Raw genomic sequence first — 20,456 nt, forward strand, 5'->3', positions numbered from 1 at the left:
AGTTCAACTCTCCACGTTTCTCCGATCTAATAGTCACTAAGTGCTTTGGCTTTGTTGCAGGTTTGATAGGCAACCTTTATTAATCATTCCGGCGTGCAATTAATGAGTGATGGAATTGATGGAATTTGTTCTGTCTAATTGCATACATTATAGCTTCCATCTCATATGTGTGGAGAAGATGCCAATTTGAGCTGGTGAATTCAATATTTTAACAGGTCTTGTCTGTCAGATGATTAAACCTATGGATGTATGATGTACAAGTAGTTGTGGTGACAGGTTTTGGGATATGATTGGCAGTATGCTCTGGCTAGGGCTGTTCCAGAATTGATCACAAAGTTGGGGTGAGAGGGGGGTCTTGGCACTGTATTTTTATGCCTGATGGCCAGTGGGGTGAGACGTAGCTTGTCTGGTGCAAGGTCAGTCAAGGATCGATTCCTGTTGGTGGGCTCATTGGGCTATTTTTCGTTCTTGTGCACTAATTAGTATTTTTATGCCTGATGGTTGGTTAGGTAGGACGTAGCCCAGTGGTAAAGTGCTTGCCTAATGCGAGGTCATTCTAGGATCGATGGGCCCACTGGGCTATTTCTCATTCCAGCCAGTGCTCCACAGCTGGTAGTGCTCCACAGCTGGTAGTGCTCCACAGCTGGTGTAATAAAGTCTTGGCATATACTATCCAGTCAGTTAAATTGTGTATATAAAAGATCCCTTGCTGCTAATAAAAAACAGTAGCCCATGGCATAGGGCAGCAGGTTCCCTTTCTCATTATCGCAATGAGTCTAGGGAATATAGCTAGAAAATCATTTAAGTGGCATCATTTTTAGTTTTGGCAACAGTGACCTTGACCTTCAACACAGAGAGGAAAAACATGATCTGGAAAATAGAAATACGATGACACCGCTCGCTAGACTTATTTCTCACTGATTTTCATAAAACTTCAAAATTAAGAATATGTTGATTCAATTGTGAGAGAATTTGCATTGTTAAATAAAATTGTCCTTCCATTTTCTCTATGCACAAATGGCTGAAATAAAATTTAATTTTGTAGGTGGTCAGTGTTTCTGCCAGAAAGAAATCTTTGAGTATGGCACTGTGGAATTGAATGCAACCACAGTCAACAGGAGGTATGGGGGGCCTCCCCAAGGAAGAAAATGGGTTACGTTTAGTGTTAGGGTTAAGAAAAGCATACAGTAATGATAAGACTAAGAGTAATTAATTTTGTCTAAAGGTTAACTTTAAAAAAAAATCTGCAATTTTTTTTGGGTATTGCAACATTTTACACTCTGGCAGAAACCTTATCCAGGATAAAAAAAAAAATTGCCCCCCCCTGCCCCCAATATGATCAGTTATGAAGGAATACATGCGATGATATGTATGTACATGTTTAATTTCAGATGCATGTACAGGGCTTGAACTTAAGAATTTGTCTCCGACTGCAATTTTTAATAGCCCACTGACGGCAATTTTGGACCTGCCTGTGACAATTTTTTTTAAAGTGACATTTGCAACAAATAAATATGACTGAAAGGTTATTTTGCAGAATGTAGTTGTATTTCAGATGTGAAACTGTTAAATATTGGCAGATAATGTACACCAGGTATAAACATTTTGCCATTGTTGAGGAGCTTTACCAACGGCAATTTATATCTGAAGGATGGCAATTGCAGTTGGTGCCGTGGTTAGGTTCGAGCCCTGCATGTAGCATAGCTGTCTCATAGATTACCTTTGTTCTGTGTTCTACCAAACATCACTGATATCATTATCATGTCTTCTTTTTTTTAGACGTATGTTAATTCAGCTTATTTCTTATTATTTTGTTTACTGTGAAACAGTTCAAGGACGGTAGTTAGCACAAGAGAATTTTGTGAAATGGAGTACTTAGATAACAGATTGTGAACACACAAACATCTGGTTTTGAGAAACACTGTACTTGATAACATAGAGGTACATCACCATACATATTCATATAACTGGTGAGTCTTGTATGTGACATGTCACATGGACTTGTTTGTTAACCGAAAGCTGATTACAAACAGGAACATGCTGATAATTGTATACTGGCAAAGCAGACTATAGAGCTTGTTACAATCATGAATGACTTCATTACTGTTCATGATCTCTTTGTTACTGTGACCTTGATTCCCATGACAGTTTCTGCCAGAGGGTAGAATTACAGAGTACCCTAAAATCTAGAAAAATAATTCAGTGTTCGCCCTGCTATTGCATTTTGCCGCCGTCCTTTCGCGTTCTTCGCCCCTCTTTATTTTACAGCACCCATTTTTAAAAAAAAAAATTGAAGGGTGTGGCGCTGCGCGGTCGCCTTCCTTTAATTTTCACCCAGCGAGAACACTGATAATGGACAAAGTTTATTATGTTTTATATAGATGATTGTAAGAGGACTGTTTAAAAATTTGCCAAAGCACATGAAATGCAGTGTTCAATTTTAATGCATTTCAAACCCATACAACCTGGTACATATGGTTTGTTATATTTTTTTAATTATATACCCTCATATTATTTTCTGACAAAGCCCATAGGTGTACGGGTTCCCAATTTTGTAGGGGTGGGGCAGGCTGGCTTTTGTCTGAATTAAACCAAAATGTCCGAATCTGCATAACAACATTTATTCATATTAGCATCACTACGAAACAGCTATATGGGATTGCAAACGAACCACTATGCATTTTAATATGGAATACTAGTCTTGTACACTTATGACAAACGCTGACGATACCTACATGTTTGTAAGTAGATATCTGTACATACAGTCTGATCCCAACATGTATCATTTTCATAACAAGCTGTTGAGAATCTACATTATTATTATAAATATCTACATATATATGGTCATGATTTTTACTGGAAAGTGTTTTGTTTTAGGTTTCATTTTATTTAAATTTATTTTAATGTCAGTAATATTATAAAGTTATATCCATTCAAAGATCAAGGGTGTTAGCCTTGCACCCCCCCCCCCCCCATTGTGCGGTTATACAGATTTATTGCACACTTGATTTAGTGGGAAAACAACCTAAGCGTGTGGTACATATGGTCATTGGTTAAATGAGAGAGAGAGGTTCGAGTTGTGCACTTAGTCTTGATTGGAGCCGGTACTGGGATCTAAACCTCGTGCCAGTACTGGGATCTGAACGTAGTGCCTACTGAGTACTAGTCAGTACTGGGATCTGAACGTAGTGCCTACTGGGTACTAGCCAGTACTGGGATCTGAACCTAGTGCCTACTGGGTACTAGCCGTATTAAAACAGATGGCTTTTAATCAATATATAGATGCCATTTAGGGTTAGTTACAATCCTACTGAAACCTTCATTACTAAATGGGTTATCAGACTGGTATTTAATGTAGCTAAACAGGAAATATTTCTTTCAAAATTTTGATTGAGACTACATGTATTTATTGCTAATTACTTGAAAGTTGATTATGTACCATTAATTATTTTAGAATTATGTTGTGATCTCTGAAACATATGTAGGTAATTATAACATGATACTGAAGGTTCTTGCTTTATCAATAGAATTTAACTTTCAAGCTAATTTCACAAATTTCAACTAAAAAATGTACATAAGATGATAAGTGTTACCCCCCCAAAAAAAAAAAAACCCAAACAATACATGTGTTTTATTCACTTGGGGGGGGGGGGGGGGGCATCAACCATAGCTTCTTGGAGACTTAGGTACCTATGTATAATTTTTATTTAACACAAAAAAGATCACTTGACTACATGCTGTTGTTTGGCTACTGACAGGGTGAACCCTGAACAATATGGTAACTATGGCAACTACGGTATCAGGTTATGGACACCTAAATATAATATGGCATTTTTCTGATAGTGTAGCCGAAAGTAATTGGTTTATCTGCACTAGCTCTGAGAAAAATTAGGATAGAAGTATGTTATTCATGCATGTACATTCAGGGTTGTGCTCTGACCAAATTTAGTTCTGAGAAGAACTAGTGTTGTAGGCAATTGATTAAACCCATGGATGTATGATGTACAAGTAGTTGTGGTGACAGGTTTTGGGATATGATTGGCAGTATGCTCTGGCTAGGGCTGTTCCAGGTTGGTTAGGGATTTAAGCAGGTATACAGGTATACATGTATCTGCTCAGAAAATAAAATACTGTTGATTCAAAGCTACTGAACATGCAGATGCCATTTTAAACATAAAATGTATGAGAAATTGCATAATATAACATTATAGTGAGTAATATTTCCAAGTTTGCTAGCTGATTGAATCCTTCAAATGTAAGAATGGATTCTTTGTTTAATTATACTGTAGCATGTTGTTAGGACAGCAGATGGTTTATGTCAAACAAGCACACTTGTAAATGTAATGTTATTAATAACACTAAGTTCCAATAACAAAAACACTGCTTCTATCATAGATGATATGTACAGGGGTCAAGCTGTTATTTTCTGAATTTGCAAATACACAAATGTATGTTTCACATTATAATTTATATATGCCAAAGAATTAATGTGACAGTTTGCTCTTTAGTTTATTTTGTGGCATTTTTGTTTGAAAATATGAATGTGGCTACACTGGGGTTTTTTGTGTTTTTTTACTAAACAGTATTTTTTACCCATATCAAATATATGTAGAGTTTTAAGCTGGATGCCAAAAATCAATAGCAATTTGGCAAATTGGATAGAAAATCATTAGCAAAATTAAGTAACATTTAGCTAAATATAATTATTTTTAAACAGGGTTCTTACACGTCCTGGAAATCCTGGAATGTCCTTGAATTTCATGATTTTAAAATCCAGGCCTGGAATGTCCTGGGAAAAACATTAAATTTGATTATGTCCTGGAATTCTTTTTTTTTTTTTTTTTTTTTTTTGTCCTAATAACCTGTTTAAATTCAGACAACAATTTGTTATAATTTGATTGAACATTTCATGTCATAGAATTTTTTTTGAAATGTCCTGGAAATCTCATTGAATTTTAAGTTTTTTCAAGTGTAAGAACTCTGTTAAAAATAACTATACACATGCACTAATGACATACAGTTTTCGAATGAGCTTTCTGGAAAATTGGCAATGACATATCTTTGCCAAATTCAACTTTAAAATGCATTTGGCAATTTGGCAAACCTTTAATGGGTTTTTTCCCTAATTTTATTTTTGGTTGTAAAGTTGCATATAACACTTCCCTTTAAAGACAGTAGAATAAATACTACAGGCTTTGCTGTACCAGTTCAAAAGTAGGCAATTTATTCATCAATTCGATTTTGATTTATTGATTTCTGAGTTGGTGTTTGATCAAATAACAGAAAGTTCCGACCCCAATTTAGGCTTCAGATCTCAATTTAGGCTGACCGTTTTTTGGCGGTAAATTATTCATTAAAAGCCAGTGGCCACTTAATTCGCAGATCTAAGTTATTATTGAATTCTCTCGGAACAGTTCTTGGAGCATTGATTTTTTTTCATAGACATCAAATCTTGGTACTTTTGTTTTTGTATGTTGTCCAGAACACAGTGCTCAAAGTAATTAAATCACTTGTCCGTTTGTCATGGCCATTGAAAATCTGCTTGGACAGTCAAAATGTACCTCATTGGTTGTCCCATGGATAAAAGGAAAATGTATGATGCAGTTTCATTTTGAGTAATCAAAAACATTGTTTTATATTTGAAGAAAATAAACAACTTATTTGAACAAGTGAAAATATTGGTGGGCAAGTAAACGTTTTGATTTATTTGTCTGATAGACTAGTGAAAACTTCTATTCATTTCTTTTGCTGAGAACACTTGTCCAAGTATTCACGTTATGATGGTCAAAAAGTATTGTTAGCCATTTGGAGAACTTTGTTTCAAAACATTCAGTCATAATTTGTCTTTATAGCCAAACTAAATGCAACATAATTAAAAGTTTAGGTCTTACAACACAGATAACACCCATCATTGATAGAAGTGAATATGTTGACCACAACATATATCACAACATCTTTAGAACTATGGTGGAGTCAGGACCATGATGAATGAATTCTCATTCAGTTCGTGTTTTTAAAAATGCAAATTCTCACACAAACTTTTTAACAAATCATTGACACATTAAACTTGAAATTAATATTTGATGAATGATAGCTTGGACCCTGTTTGGAGTGGACAGAATGTTGTGAAATAGAGAACTCTGTACACTCTTTAATACAAATATTATTTATAACATCCCGTACATCCTCTAATTTTGATATTGTGCGCTTACAAGCATAATTTTAATATAAATTTATGTTAATATTATTTACCAGAAATATTTGTACTTCATCAATAATAAATGTAAGCTTTTGAAAAAGTGGTGAATGATATATTTTATATCACATATACCGGTAGTCGATACAAGCTAACATATAATTATTGCATTTTAAAAACAGTGAAAATTCTCCAAAATCCAATGCTATATTTTTTACTGTATTATGTATTAATTTTCTAATAACATCTGTATATTTTTTAGCATGTTTCAGTTTTAAAAATTAAAAACCTATACATAACACTAACCATTTACATATACATTTGTACTTGTATAAGTATTTTAATACAATAACTTTATTTTGACCGACAACTTCATTGAAGTGGAAGATATTTATTCAAGAACAATTTTGTAATATCTCTATACTATATATAATGCTCTTTGCCCACTTTGCACTAGATTGTTTATTTTGCTGAAACGATGTTTACAATGTACATTGTGTACATGCATGGTTGCTTAAACATCAGTACATACATCAGCTTATATACAAATATATTAATACTGAACAGGTTATATGTGTAATTTTTCAATCCATTGCTGTACTTTATATATTTGTTTTGTGCTACTTCAGAATGTTTGCTTTAGTTATTTATAAACAATTTTTAGATTAACTGACTTCGAGTTGAACTTAAAATTTACATGACCATAACCCTGTTTTCAATATCAGTATTATCACCAGTAGAAATACTATAATAATAATGCATGTTTCATGCTGTCCACATATAACAGGGCGACCAACCTAATGGAAATATTTTTCCGGAAAATTTCTGGTATTTTCATATTTAAAGGGACATTCCTGAGTTTGCTGCATTGTAAGGTGTTTCCGACTTAATAAAATATTTTTACGATTAAACTTACATATTAAATATATTTTAGGAAATACAGTGAAATTTAATCTAGTACTAATATTAGAACGATCAGAAACACGTTTAATATACAGCCACTAATATTTTATGCAGAAATATATATTTGATCTATAATTACAATAGTTAAAAAGTCTCTGTTAACATCTTACAGATTGCAGCAAACTCAGGAATGTCCCTTTAAGATTGTGGATGCCACTTTCAAAACAATAGTTTAAAGCACGCAAAAACGCCATTTTCAATTTTTTTATTTTTTTTATTAGAATGTTATGTATTCAATAATAAAAGTATAAATCAATCCACATAAGTGGCAGATTTTTCTCCTTCCTTTTTAGGCATAAGCCTACTTTATGCCTTGTCTAGCAAAACATGCTAAGTATATTAATCAGTGTAAATAAAGTTACTATACCTAGTACAGCAATTAACAGCATTATCACACACACGCACGCACACACCAAACATAAACAATAATCAACAACCTCTCCTCCCCCCCCCCCCCCAAAGCCCCACTTTATTAGCAAATAGTGTAGTACAGTTTCACTCCCACCTACAGATTAGTAATAAAGTGACAAACAAACTTATTTTTATGTTGGTACATGTACATTGCCACATTTGCACTATTTCATTAATGGGGTCAAACTAATTTGTGGTTAATTAAACGGGGACGAAATGTCTGGTACCCACATTAATACTGGCTATCGTTCTGCATTACACCTACATTACTATTAAAGTAGCACTTTTGGGGTGCCAGTGTACGTAAAGAAAAATATTGCGGCAAAATCTAACAATGGATTGTAAAAATGTACATTGTTTATAGTTTAACTTACTTAAATAAAACAAGATCGGTGGGTATATTAATGTCATGAATGTGTCACAGATTACTGGTAGCCAAATATTATTTAGTGAAATGTTGCATGTGAAAGCATACGAAAAGAAGATAATTATGAATCCGTTTCTTTTGTTTTCATACGATCGCAAGTATTCTGTTATATGTTCAGGTTTTTACACACTGTGGCGAAGTTGCATGCATCGCCATAGAACTGATGTCTGTCCCGTAGTAATTACTATATGATATTTGAAATATCTTTAAAATGAATACATAAACTACATAACAAATAAGACAAATTTCATGGGTATGGGGTCAAAATAAGGTTAACGATTTACTATGTTAAATATATAGATAGAAATAAGGGAACACATACTAAAATAGTAACAGCAAATGTTGACTGACCAAAACCCTCAATGCATAGTGTCAAAACTTGACCCTACTATGGGCAGTCAGTTTGACACTAATGACATTCAGTTTCATATTACATCTCTGTAGTTTATATCTAGAAGCATGAAGTAGTGAAATACAGGAGTAAAATGCATTTGGTCTCATATGTAGCATATGTTCCATTATTTCTTTCTACCAGTATATATAGGGAATAACTTGTTACTGTCTTAAGATACCGGCTTTATCCTGCGAAGGTTAGAATGGCAGTAACCAGTTATTTCTTTTATCCTGCAATCCTACAGGAATATTCGTAAAATCATTATTTATTCCATTTTTGTGTACGCAAATCGAGTATTGTCAATCTAGCCAGGCTACATGATGTCATTATTTGTAGGAAGCTAGCTACATTCTGTCACATTAAAAAAGCATTTCTAAACTCTTAATTCATAAATAAATAAATATACAAGTTGTGTATTGTTATTGCAAAACTAAAAGTTATTTGTATTTACTGTACTTCAACAAATGATTTAAAAAGTATATTTATTGAAAATCTACTCTGAAATACTCTAGTTGAGTCTGGCTTATGTCATGTGACCTATATATACAGTGATTGCTGGATAAATATGTTATAATAAGAATAAGTCGGCTTACACCAAATTACATGTTATATGCTGTTATAGTGCTAAACTCTTTGAGTTAAATCAGGTGTGTATCCAGTGTAAACTGTGTACACTTCCGAATGGATGTACAAATAGTTTGTGGGATGACTTTCCTGGCGATAAATATCTTGACCTTTAAATCAGCATCCTGACATTTAGATAAGCTTCTCTTAATTTTATGTGTACATGTACGATAGAAGACACGTGCACATATTTACAGACAAGTGTCTTTGCCTCACACTGTAGCAGTATCGGTCTGAGTGCAGGTGTGAAAAATTAATTTACATGTACATTAACTTAATTAAGTTAAGTATATAATTTTTTAATGTGTTAATCAAGGAAATCTGTTTTGAAATTCAAATTGAAGCACACATAACGTGAGCATATATTCTGACATTGCTTTAAACTTTGTTTTGTTTAACGACACCACTAGAGCACACTGATTTATTAATCATTGGCTGTTTGATGTCAAACATTTGGTAATGAACAGACTTTCTTCCAGAAAATAATTTGAGTATGTAATAAAATTAAAAATTGATCGTAAGTACCACAACTGGGTGGTTATGACTTTAAAAATATTTTGAAACTGACACTACATTACATGTTATTTAACAAAATTTAAACAGCAGATCTCTGACTACAATCTATCTAAAATTATATAAATGTATCCATTACCAACATTTTAAGGTACATAATTTCACCCTTCGTATCTTCTGGCAGAAACCTTGCTGTATGTTTGACTCTGGAAAGAAAAGTGGGGTGGGGGGGGGGATAGAAGAACATGATTCTCGGTATTTACTGGCACAGTTAGTACAAGGAATAACTGGACAGTATGTTCTAAGGATCAGCATTTATCTACATGTACCGGGTATAAACAAATATTCTCCATCCATTATTGCCGTAACTTACTTAATTTCTTGTTTATTGAATGTTTCAAAACATTGAAATTTATCTCCTCTGCAGCTGTGGGCTATAAAATCCTTCTGTGGTTTTCTTTTCTTCTTTTTTTTTTTTACACAAAGGCTAAATAACATGTATTTGGACATTTTCACACAAAAGCTAAATTACATTCAGACTTTTAAAAAGGCTTATCTGGTGCAGCAGGTAATACTGTACATGTACATCCGTATCTACATGTGCCGGTAATGTACATAATTCATAATACATAGTCCATAAAGATCACGAAGACTGGGCAAATACATGTGGGTTTATTTGATTCTTTATACAGGTATATGCAGACATAATCCATGCAGAGGAAGGAAGGAAATGTTTTATCTAATGACGCACTCAACACATTTTATTTACGGTTATATGGCATCAGACATATGGTTAAGGACCACACAGATATTGAGAGAGGAAACCTGCTGTCGCCATCCATGCAAAAATGCATATAGAAAGTGATATTTATAGACTATGCATTACTGGTTACATATGCATGTTTAAAATAGGCATAGATAGAGGATAATAAACGAGTTACCAGTTATTATCAAATTTATGTTCCGAGTGAAATAATTTTCAGTTGTCATGAGCTTTAGCAAGCGACAAGTGAAAATTATTTCACTAGGGACATAAATTTGATAAAAACTGGTACCAAGTTTGTTATTCTATTTATTACCTCAGCTATTTTTTCTTTAAAAGCCTTTATTTGTGTCGCTTATGTACGAAGGCCAACATGTATAGAAATGATGTAAACCACTTTATGCACTGTTCTGAGAATTGCTGTAGCTTTGTAATTTAATCATATTCATAGATCATTTTCAAAAACAAAAGGTCTTTTTATTTTGCTACAAAATCTATAAAGAAATGCATTAAAATGACATTTTGTTATAAATGTAACACAAAAAACAGAGGGCTGTAAACGCACACTCTTTAAACTACATGGTGTCATTTTGTGTCTGTCAAATCGTGATGACATCATATTTAATACTGACAAGGTCATTGGCTTGTAAGTGTCAAATTGTCCAATAGTATTGTTCGTTAGACCAATGCAGAATATTTCTTGCTGAGAAAATATGGAAAATATTTTCCCTGTTATGAGTGACCGCTGGGTAATAAATTGTACTTTCTTTTCTTTCTTTTTTGTTTGTTGTATTTTGTCTTTAGTGTTTATGAAACCTGTTTTAAGAATTGTTTTTCGACTAACTCATGAATGTAATTATCTGTACAGGTATTGACATACTGTTATATATTATTATACTGTAGATTCTGTTGGCCATTCATACATGTACTTTATACATTTTGTATTTTAATAGATTTACAAGTTGTCAACCAAGATTAATACAGCAATTATGAGTGGTTATTATCAGTTACCTTACAATGAGTTGTTAAAAATGTATCTTAACAGACAAAAATGAGATTATATACATTTTAAAACCAGTTTTTAAGTTAATTTGTATCTGACCAACACTTGTGTTGTATTTATTTCTTACATATCTTTTAAAAAAAGAAGACAATTTTAAAAGAAATTTAAACATCATTTGAACTCAAATATATTTATGGTGCCTCCACTTGCAGTTAACTTCTATGACATACAACAGTCAGTTTCAGTAGTGTTAATTTCACTTTATGGTGTGGCTTTGTCAAACAGATGTCTTTAAATTGATCACTCATGTATGTTGAATATTGCAGTGTTCTTATCAACTGGTTTATTTTTATTTTTGTTGATTAAGTGAAAACCTATTTTATTGCATATAATGTATATACTGTGTATACTGTATATATACTGAACAAAAAAAGAAACTTCCGATTTGTAGTATTCGGTCAATTTGTTTTACTTGTCTTACTGACATTGTTGTCAAGTGAACGAAAATGCTTCAAAATTTGTAAAAAAATTAACGTTTTTTACATTATAGCATTTTTAGTATGCCAAGAATACCCAATCATTTTCGCGAACGGGCGATTGGCATGCTTAATCCTGGCATGTCGACAGAAGACGTTGCAAGGCATGTTGGGAGTTCTAGTCGAGTGATACAGAATCTTCGCATAAGATTTCGAACGACAGGAAGCACCAACGACTTGCCACGTCGTGGACGTCCGCGTGTTACAACGCGTGGTCAAGACCGCTATATCATGAACACACATTTGCGCAATCGATTCCAAACTGCCACTGCTACTGCAACTGCTGCTAACACACCTGGGCTTCATAATAACCGAATCAGTGGGCAAACTGTTCGTAATTGTCTGCGGGAGAACGGTTTACATGCACAGCGTCTTTACGTTGGATGCGTTTTAACACAACGTCATTGTCTAAATCGTCTTAATTGGGCACGTGTACACACTCGTTGGATACGGCGACGCTGGAATACCGTTCTTTTTTCAGATGAATCCACATTTTCTTTACAACGTGGTGATGGCAGGGTGCGCGTCTACCGTAGGAGAAATGAACGCTATGCTGACTGTTGTGTTCTTGAACGATATCGTTTCGGGGGTGGGGTTGTGTCATTGCCCATGGTTATCGTTCATCACTAGTCGTCATTGATGGCAATTTAAATGCTCAACGTTACCGCGATGACATTCTCGCTCATCACGTCATTCCTCTGTTCCATAACAACGCCAACATCTCGATTTGTCAGCATAATAATGCCACCTCTCATACAGCTAGAAACACTGTAAATTTTCTTAAGACAAATAACATTGATTTCATTGATGACTGGGCCGCTAAAATTCCTGATCTCAACCCCATCGAGCATGTCTGGGATAGTCTGGACAGACGATTGAGGTGTCGTCCCAACCCACCCGCTAACGTCAACGAACTTCGTCAAATGCTCATTCAGGAATGGAACAATATTCCAGAGGCAGAAATCAACCTTTTAGTCAATTCTATGCACCTGCGATGCACTTCAGTGGTCAATTCTAGAGGTGGTCATACCCGTTAGTAAGTGTTTTTTTGTTTTTTTTAACCCCAGCCACACTTGGTCAAACTTTCTCCCAGTTTCTGTTAACCTATGGCCATGATTTTTGCACCAAACGATGCATCATGGAACACTCTTTAAATGCATATATAACAATTATTCCCCCGGTTTGTTTTCATCAAGTTATGTTCAAGCAAAGTTAGCGGAAGTTTCTTATTTTGTTCAGTATATGTACCATACAAAAGAATTGGACACAAGCTACCCATCTTATCAGGCCCTCTCCTAATTACAAACATTAAATTGTACAATAATGACAACTGCAATTTTCAGTAAATAAATTATACAGCACTAACATATGTGTAAGCTATATTGGTGGAAGGAATTAAAGTGGCACTCATATGTGTGATTAGCAACATAAATATATTCACAAATGGTGACCTTTATTTGACCTGGAAAATTTAGGTCAAAATTATATCGGAATATATCACTGAGATGTTCAGCTTCATGAACAAAATATTGAAGTTTAATCAGTCCAGATTGTAGCAATAACTCAAATTTGATGGGTCTGGCCCATAGACTACTTGTCATATCCTGTATACTGTTTCAAAAGCAGACGCATATATACATACATAGATGTACAGGGTGGGAGTGGCAGACTTCTATTATCATATTATGTATTAATAAATACAAAACATATCTCTCTTCCCCTACCCCACCTCACCCCTTTAATATCTGTGAAACTGCTTATTGCTAAAAATTTGAAACAGTGTGCCTGAAACAGGTGTTAATCACTGGTTAAATGGAAATATTTGATATGATTTATAGCACCAGCTGTACATGCAGTCTATTGAAGTCCTAAACTAATATCAACATGGAATTCTGGATGCTGATACAGACTATTAGGTTTCTGGTTAAGAAGCCAAATTGTGCAGACCGTAAATGCAAATAAGTATATATACTTTTTTTTAAGTTTATTATTATTTTTCTTTTTTTTTCTTACTTTCTTTTATTTTCCATTTATATATTTTTTAAATTATTTATTTAACATGCATTGGGATGAACATTTGTGGATGCATCTGTCAGTAACATGGAATAAGTTTATAACAGGCGAGACTAATTCTTAATGTATTGTGATTGTAACTAAGTATAATAATTAATACCTGTTACATGTAAACAATATATCGAGTTTAGGTTTATATATAATACTTGACATGTGCTTTGTTGTAAGATTTAACACTGGTAATTGGAAGTAAAATATTTAATACGTACTTCTTGAAACTGCTTATGCAGTGTATGTGTGTATGTAACAATGAATTATACCAGTACTAGTGCAACAAACACCTTAAATGATTATCTGCCAATCTGTAGACTGTGGATTAACAGAAGTACATGTACTGTACTACTTTTAATGATGTATACTTCACAATGTATGTAAAATAATTTGAGATCTGGATGTCAGACTTTCATTACACTGACTGCCAGTCTGCCAGTGATAATACATGTCAAATGATCCATTGTACACATGTGCATGCGGATGGGTTAATGAGGTGGTGACACGCCCAATGAGAATGTAACATAGTATCATGTCTGGTTGGATTGCCAAAGTGGAAAAGCTGGTTTGGAGGCTGAAAATATTTTTACCTGTAATAAATGTATGCATGATGTCGGTGTTTGTTTGGAAATCTTGTGGCAACCTTCTGATTTCATATTCTCGTTCCTTTGGATGAAAATTCTATGAGCACTTGGAAGAAAACTGAATTGTAAATAAATCAAGTGAACATTGATAATACATAATCATGTCATTTGACCTTAAGTTCGTTTCTAATTGACCATATTTCGCCCTTTTAAGTCTGCATTATATATTCGAATTGTAAAACAAAAGAGAAGTCCTGCATGCATAAATCCTATAAAATACTAATTTCCATGTAATTATTCTGAGATCACATCATGTGACATACTGCTATATTGATACACTTTTAAATTGTTGACATCACCAGTATTAGTGTTAGGTATTTAACTTCATTTTTAAATTTTTATTTTATTTTATCATAATTATATTATGTTGCAACATTCATATATATAGAGGAAATAACACAGATTGCCATGCATGCATGTGCAGCAGAGACAGACAGAGAGAGACTGGGAGAGAGATAAAGAGAGAAAGATGGAGGGTAAAAGAGTGAGAAAAAAGAAAGGGGAGTGAGAGATAAACAAATTTAAAGAAAAAAATTAGAGAGTTGGAGAATATGTATTTCCATGTTTTTCAGTGCATTCGAATTTGCTCAACATTATTTCAGTAGTATAAAACGACCTGTATCAATCTTCTGTCTTTAGAGGTACACGCAGCATTGTTTCCTTGACTGTAATTACACACAGCCATATAGATACATGCTATGTTTTCAGCTCCATCAGTAATAGTAGTCTTGTATGAGATGTGCATAATTAGGAATGTTGGAGACAGTATCTGCTGAATGACAGATTGAAATTTGAGTGTGAATGCGTGGGATAGTGAATCGCTATATGATTCCTGTTGTCAGGAAGACATCTTCCCATGCTCTGTAGTCCGCTCAAACAGTGATCAAGTACACTTATGACTCATCAGTCATGAAGCTCTTTACCTCCAAACAGTGTTAAGTTGTCCTTTGTTAAATCACCATATAAAAATCTATACGGATTGAAATATGCCAGCAGCTGGGGTGGGAGGCAGTTATTAATTCAGCCTTTCAACTGGTGAGGGCAAACTTACATTATTGCCATAGAGGTATGGGCCAGTGCCACTCTGAAAAATCATGTATCCGATGCCCTTGAAAATACTTTATTGCACATGTGACTCATTCCCCTCCCTTTCTTCAGTATTTAATATTAAAAATAGAGAGAAAAAACAACCCCCAAAGAGAATGTCATTGATTGATAAATCATTAATGATAGAATAATAAGTTGTGATATACAATGGGTAATTCACTGGATATTATTAAAATATGATGTGTATGGGGGTGGGGGGGAGAGAGGGGGGTGTAATGGAATAAAATAAAATGTGTTTGAAGCAAAAAACATTGCGTATGAAAATGTTTGCACAATTGTTGCTTGCACTTGTTTCCCTACAAAAGAAACTGAACATTTTATTTGTTTTTCTATCTTTGTTTTCAATATGCCACAATAAGTAATGTTGATAAAATGCTGTGTTAATGCAATAAACACCCACTGATGTTGATTTTGTATGTACATTAATATAACAATTTATGTATAATAATTATTCATTTACAAGTCTTTCAAACATCTATATATCTATTCTGTTCTCCATCATGCATATGGGTGATTCTTTGACTGTTTATGAATTACATGTAGTGCTTTTGTTTTCATTTGTAAAACATTTGCATTACAGTAAGGTAATTTTTAGTGTTCATATATATTGTTTTTCATCACATATACATATGTGTACTGTTTTATATGCTAATTGCTACCGTGAACATAATTCAAATAATGTTGTTTGTTTATTGCAGCATGTCCACTGAACAAGTATGGGTGGCGATGTCGATTTAAGTGTCGATGTCGGAATGGTACGTGTGATCCACAGACGGGGAGCTGCAAGTCCGGGTGCCGGTCACCTCGATACGGTACATCGTGTCAACTCAGTAAGTGTCTAATTATGATACCACACATACCGGTGTGTCTGTATGATATGGTACATCGTGTCAGCTCAGTAAGTGTCTAATTATGATACCACACATACCGGTGTGTCTGTATGATACGGTACATCTTGTCAGCTCAGTAAGTGTCTAATTATTGATACTACACATATTTGTATTACGCAATATGGTACATCATGTCAGCTCAGGGAGTACCTAATTGTTGATAACCACTCAGTTTAAATAATATGGTACATTCTGTCACCTTGCTAGATATCTAATTATTGATACCACACATAACTGTGTCTGTGAGTTACTATGCAAGTCTACATGTACGATACTGCACGTCAAGTCAATAAGTATTTAAATATTAATATAAGATGTAACTACATGTATGTGCATCTTGGTATTAAGGTATCATTTTTAATTTTGTTAAAGTTAAACTTAAAAACTATAACTTAAGCTTGCACATGTATGTTCACAGTGCTGTGAAAATCATTCAGAAAGAACTTTTACAGTTTGTAACATTTTGAGGTAAATATCTGTGTATATAAAAAAACCTTAGATGTTTTACTTTATTTTGTTACATTTTGTGTGAGCATGGCTAAGCCAGATTGAACGTTACTTAGCAACAAATTCAATCAAAATTTACTGCATGATGCCATCATTAAAATTTGTAATCTAATTTAAACCCTGTTTATTGTCTCTTTTTTTTAATGTTTCAGAAAACCAATGTTTATACGATTTACATGGTGTCAACTACACTGGCACCTGGAATAAAGCAAAGGGAAACAAAGTATGCATCCCATGGTCTGATGAATTTGTTCAGAAGAAAGGTTACACACCAGATATGTTTCCAGATAAGAAATTTCCAGAAAACTACTGTCGTAATCCCCGTGAGAAAAACGGGAAGTACAGCAATATGCCATGGTGTTACATAGCACGAGGTGGAGATAAACCGTTTGCTTCCTGCACTGCTCTCAAAGCAGCTACCAAAAGTGTTTGCCGTAAGCCACATAAATTTTGAACATATCTTACTGATAAAAGAATGGATTTTAATGAATGCCTATTTGAACAATTGAGCATATTTTAATAAATTAGTTAATATGTGAATGAACAGAAGACTGAATGAAGGAATGAGAAAATGAATGAATAAATAAATCAAATATTAATCAGTAATTAAATAAATCTAACCAGGGTTTTATCACCTATGTTTCTAAACTATGATAATCAGCACCATTCTCCACCATTCCTCAAAAGCTATGCCGTTTTTCATTCCCAATTTGGAGTAAAAAATTCCCAATCAATGTAAGTAATTCTCATTTTTTTATTATTATATAAAGGCCTATTTTGAAAACAATACATACTACTGGATATTAATTTGAATAAATATAAATATATGTATGGTATTAGTCTTTTCGATTCTAACAAGTCTTACTAAGATGTTTTTTAAATGAAACTGAAAATTCCCCAAATGTTTTTAATAACACTAAAATTCCCAAAGTAAAAGCCATGGGTATCAAGTCATATTTTAGAAATAAAACCCTGCTCGCTATATGTTGTAACTTCTCAAGATTTTGATTCAGAAATCACTATTTCACCTTTGCAAAATAAAAATGCAAGATATACCTGTAGGTATTACTTTTCTGATAATTTTAGCTTTACCTCTACAATTAAAGTTTGTTAAAGTTTTACATGCAGCTCCAAGTCCTACATTGATCAATAAAACATGGTTTATACTTGTAGGGCTTCTAGCCATGATCAGTGATTTTTAAAAGTTACTAGCCACGATAAAAAATTCACTAGCCCTACTTTACTTTTCAGTTAATACAATTTTACTAAATAATAGTAATAATCGGATATGTCACCTAAAGAGCTTAAAAAATACTAACATTGGGGGTGTGGGGTGGGGGCAGGATATTCATATTTACAAAACAGACTTAACTGCAACATTTGACCAGAACATTTCACTAGCCATTGGGCATGGCAGTAGTAGTTATTTACTTGTCCAACATTGAATATCACAAGCCGTGGGAGTGGAGCTACCTAATCTAGAAACCCCGAGTTCATCACAATACATGTGGTATATGTATAAAAATATTAATTAAATGAACAAAGCAACAAAGAAATAAAGGAAAAATAAATGAATTTGTAACTATTAGTTTTACTAAATATCTATCTGAAGACTGACAAAATTAATTGATGAATGATTAATTTTATTTAATATATAATTTTTGTGTGTTTGTTTTCCCCAGAGTGCCCTGATTATATGTTTGGTGTGAACTGTGCGCAGCAGTGTCACTGTAGAAATGAGTCTGAGGTGTGTGACAAGCGTTATGGTAACTGTGGCAGTGGCTGTGCCCCGGGATGGTCAGACTTCAGCTGTCAGACAGGTAATTCTAGGACTTAGCATTGCAAGGGAGGAGACCAGGGGGACCTTTCCCCCTAAAACAAATGAATTGTGGCATTCAATGGCAGATCCAAGGAAGGGGAGATCTATTCCACCTCAAAACATTGACTGTAGTATTTAGCGTTGTAGTAGCGGATCCAAGAAAAAACATCATGCAGGGTTTCTGCCAGAGGGTAAAATGGGTATGGCGCCATACCCAAATTTTTTACAGATTTTCTTTTTAAATTAACCTTTTGACAAAATTAATTAATCTTTACTGTATGATTTTCTTAACCCTAACCCTAAACGTAACCCATTTTCTTTCTGGGAAAGGCTCCCCATGACTGATTGCATTCAATTCCATAGTGCCATAACCCAAAAATTTCTTTCTGGCAGAAACACTGAGAAGGGACTAAGGAAACCTGTCCCATCTGAAAACATTCATTGCAATCGCAGATCCAAGGGAGGGATCCAGGGGGACCTGTCCCACATAAAAACATTAAAGTGCCTCCTTTTTGAAAAAAGTATTTATAATATTCATTGAAGTGCCTGTTTGAGGGAGTTGGTCCATGTGCCCTTTTACCCTAAAATATTTCCTGGGTCCACCCTTGCATTGAGTCGGGCTAACCAGATATAGACATGTTGAATCCTGGAGGGAGGGGATCCAGCTCAATTAGATCAAACCCCTTCAGTGGATCATTTATTGGTTTCCCTCACAGAAAGCAGTGCCCTCTCCCCCTCCCCCCAACTGGCTTATCAAAGACAGCAGTCGTGCTGTTATGTCTGTCGGAAAGTGCATATAAAAGATCCCTTGCTGGCTAACATAAAAATGTAGCATGGTTCCACCGGAGACTGTATGTCAGAATTGTAAAATGGTTAATTGATCAGTGGGCTCTAATGGGATTGTTAAATGAAACAAACTTTAATGTAAACCGTTCGTTCATTTTTTATTTGTTAGTATGACCCTAAAAATACTTTCCAGTCACAAAAACAGTAATACTAGCTATCCATCACAACAGGACAGGCAGTAGCTTCTGGTTTGTCTCTTATTTCAAGATTATTATAACTCCGTTTTAAAAATACTCAAATTGCAAGAAATAAATGACATCAATTAATAACCCTTTTTTAATGCATTATTTGGTTGCTTTTGTAATAACATGGGGTATTAAAAAATTAAAATTTTGGACAAAAATAATATAACAATATTTTAATCTTTGAAAATCAACCATGGACCTCTTTTTCTACAGTCATGTGAATGTAATTTTTAGTAAATGTTGTATTCTGTTTCAGCTTGTCCTGTGGGAAAGTATGGACTTGGATGCTCTAAGACGTGTGAATTCTGCCTTGATGACAGATGTGATCCGGAGACTGGACATTGTGTGCAAGGCTGTCAGGCTGGTCACCGTGGAGATTTCTGTGATACACGTAAGTCTATTTTGTTAGACTAAAATTTGGCTTGAAATATCAAAATGCAAAACCAGACCTCGTCGTTAAAAAACAACAATTGATGGGCATGATTAATTGCTCCCCTAACTTAGATCATGGGGAGACATTTAAGATATTAACATATTGATATTATACAAATTCACATGCTAAAG

At 34.1% G+C, this 20,456-nt stretch overlaps 1 protein-coding gene across 1 annotated transcript in view; it reads left to right on the top strand.

Moving 5' to 3' along the window:
* Positions 1-20,456, top strand: part of LOC121376018 (receptor-type tyrosine-protein phosphatase kappa-like) — a 61,793-nt gene that overhangs the window by 19,677 nt on the left and 21,660 nt on the right. Inside the window, exons 2-5 of the mRNA XM_041503779.1 lie at positions 16,344-16,475; positions 17,195-17,476; positions 18,725-18,862; positions 20,149-20,283. Coding sequence (XP_041359713.1) covers positions 16,344-16,475; positions 17,195-17,476; positions 18,725-18,862; positions 20,149-20,283 — 687 coding nt within the window. The remainder of the gene's footprint in view (positions 1-16,343; positions 16,476-17,194; positions 17,477-18,724; positions 18,863-20,148; positions 20,284-20,456) is intronic.

The sequence above is a fragment of the Gigantopelta aegis genome, chromosome 6 (assembly GCF_016097555.1).
Source record: "Gigantopelta aegis isolate Gae_Host chromosome 6, Gae_host_genome, whole genome shotgun sequence".
NCBI lineage: Eukaryota > Metazoa > Mollusca > Gastropoda > Neomphalida > Peltospiridae > Gigantopelta > Gigantopelta aegis.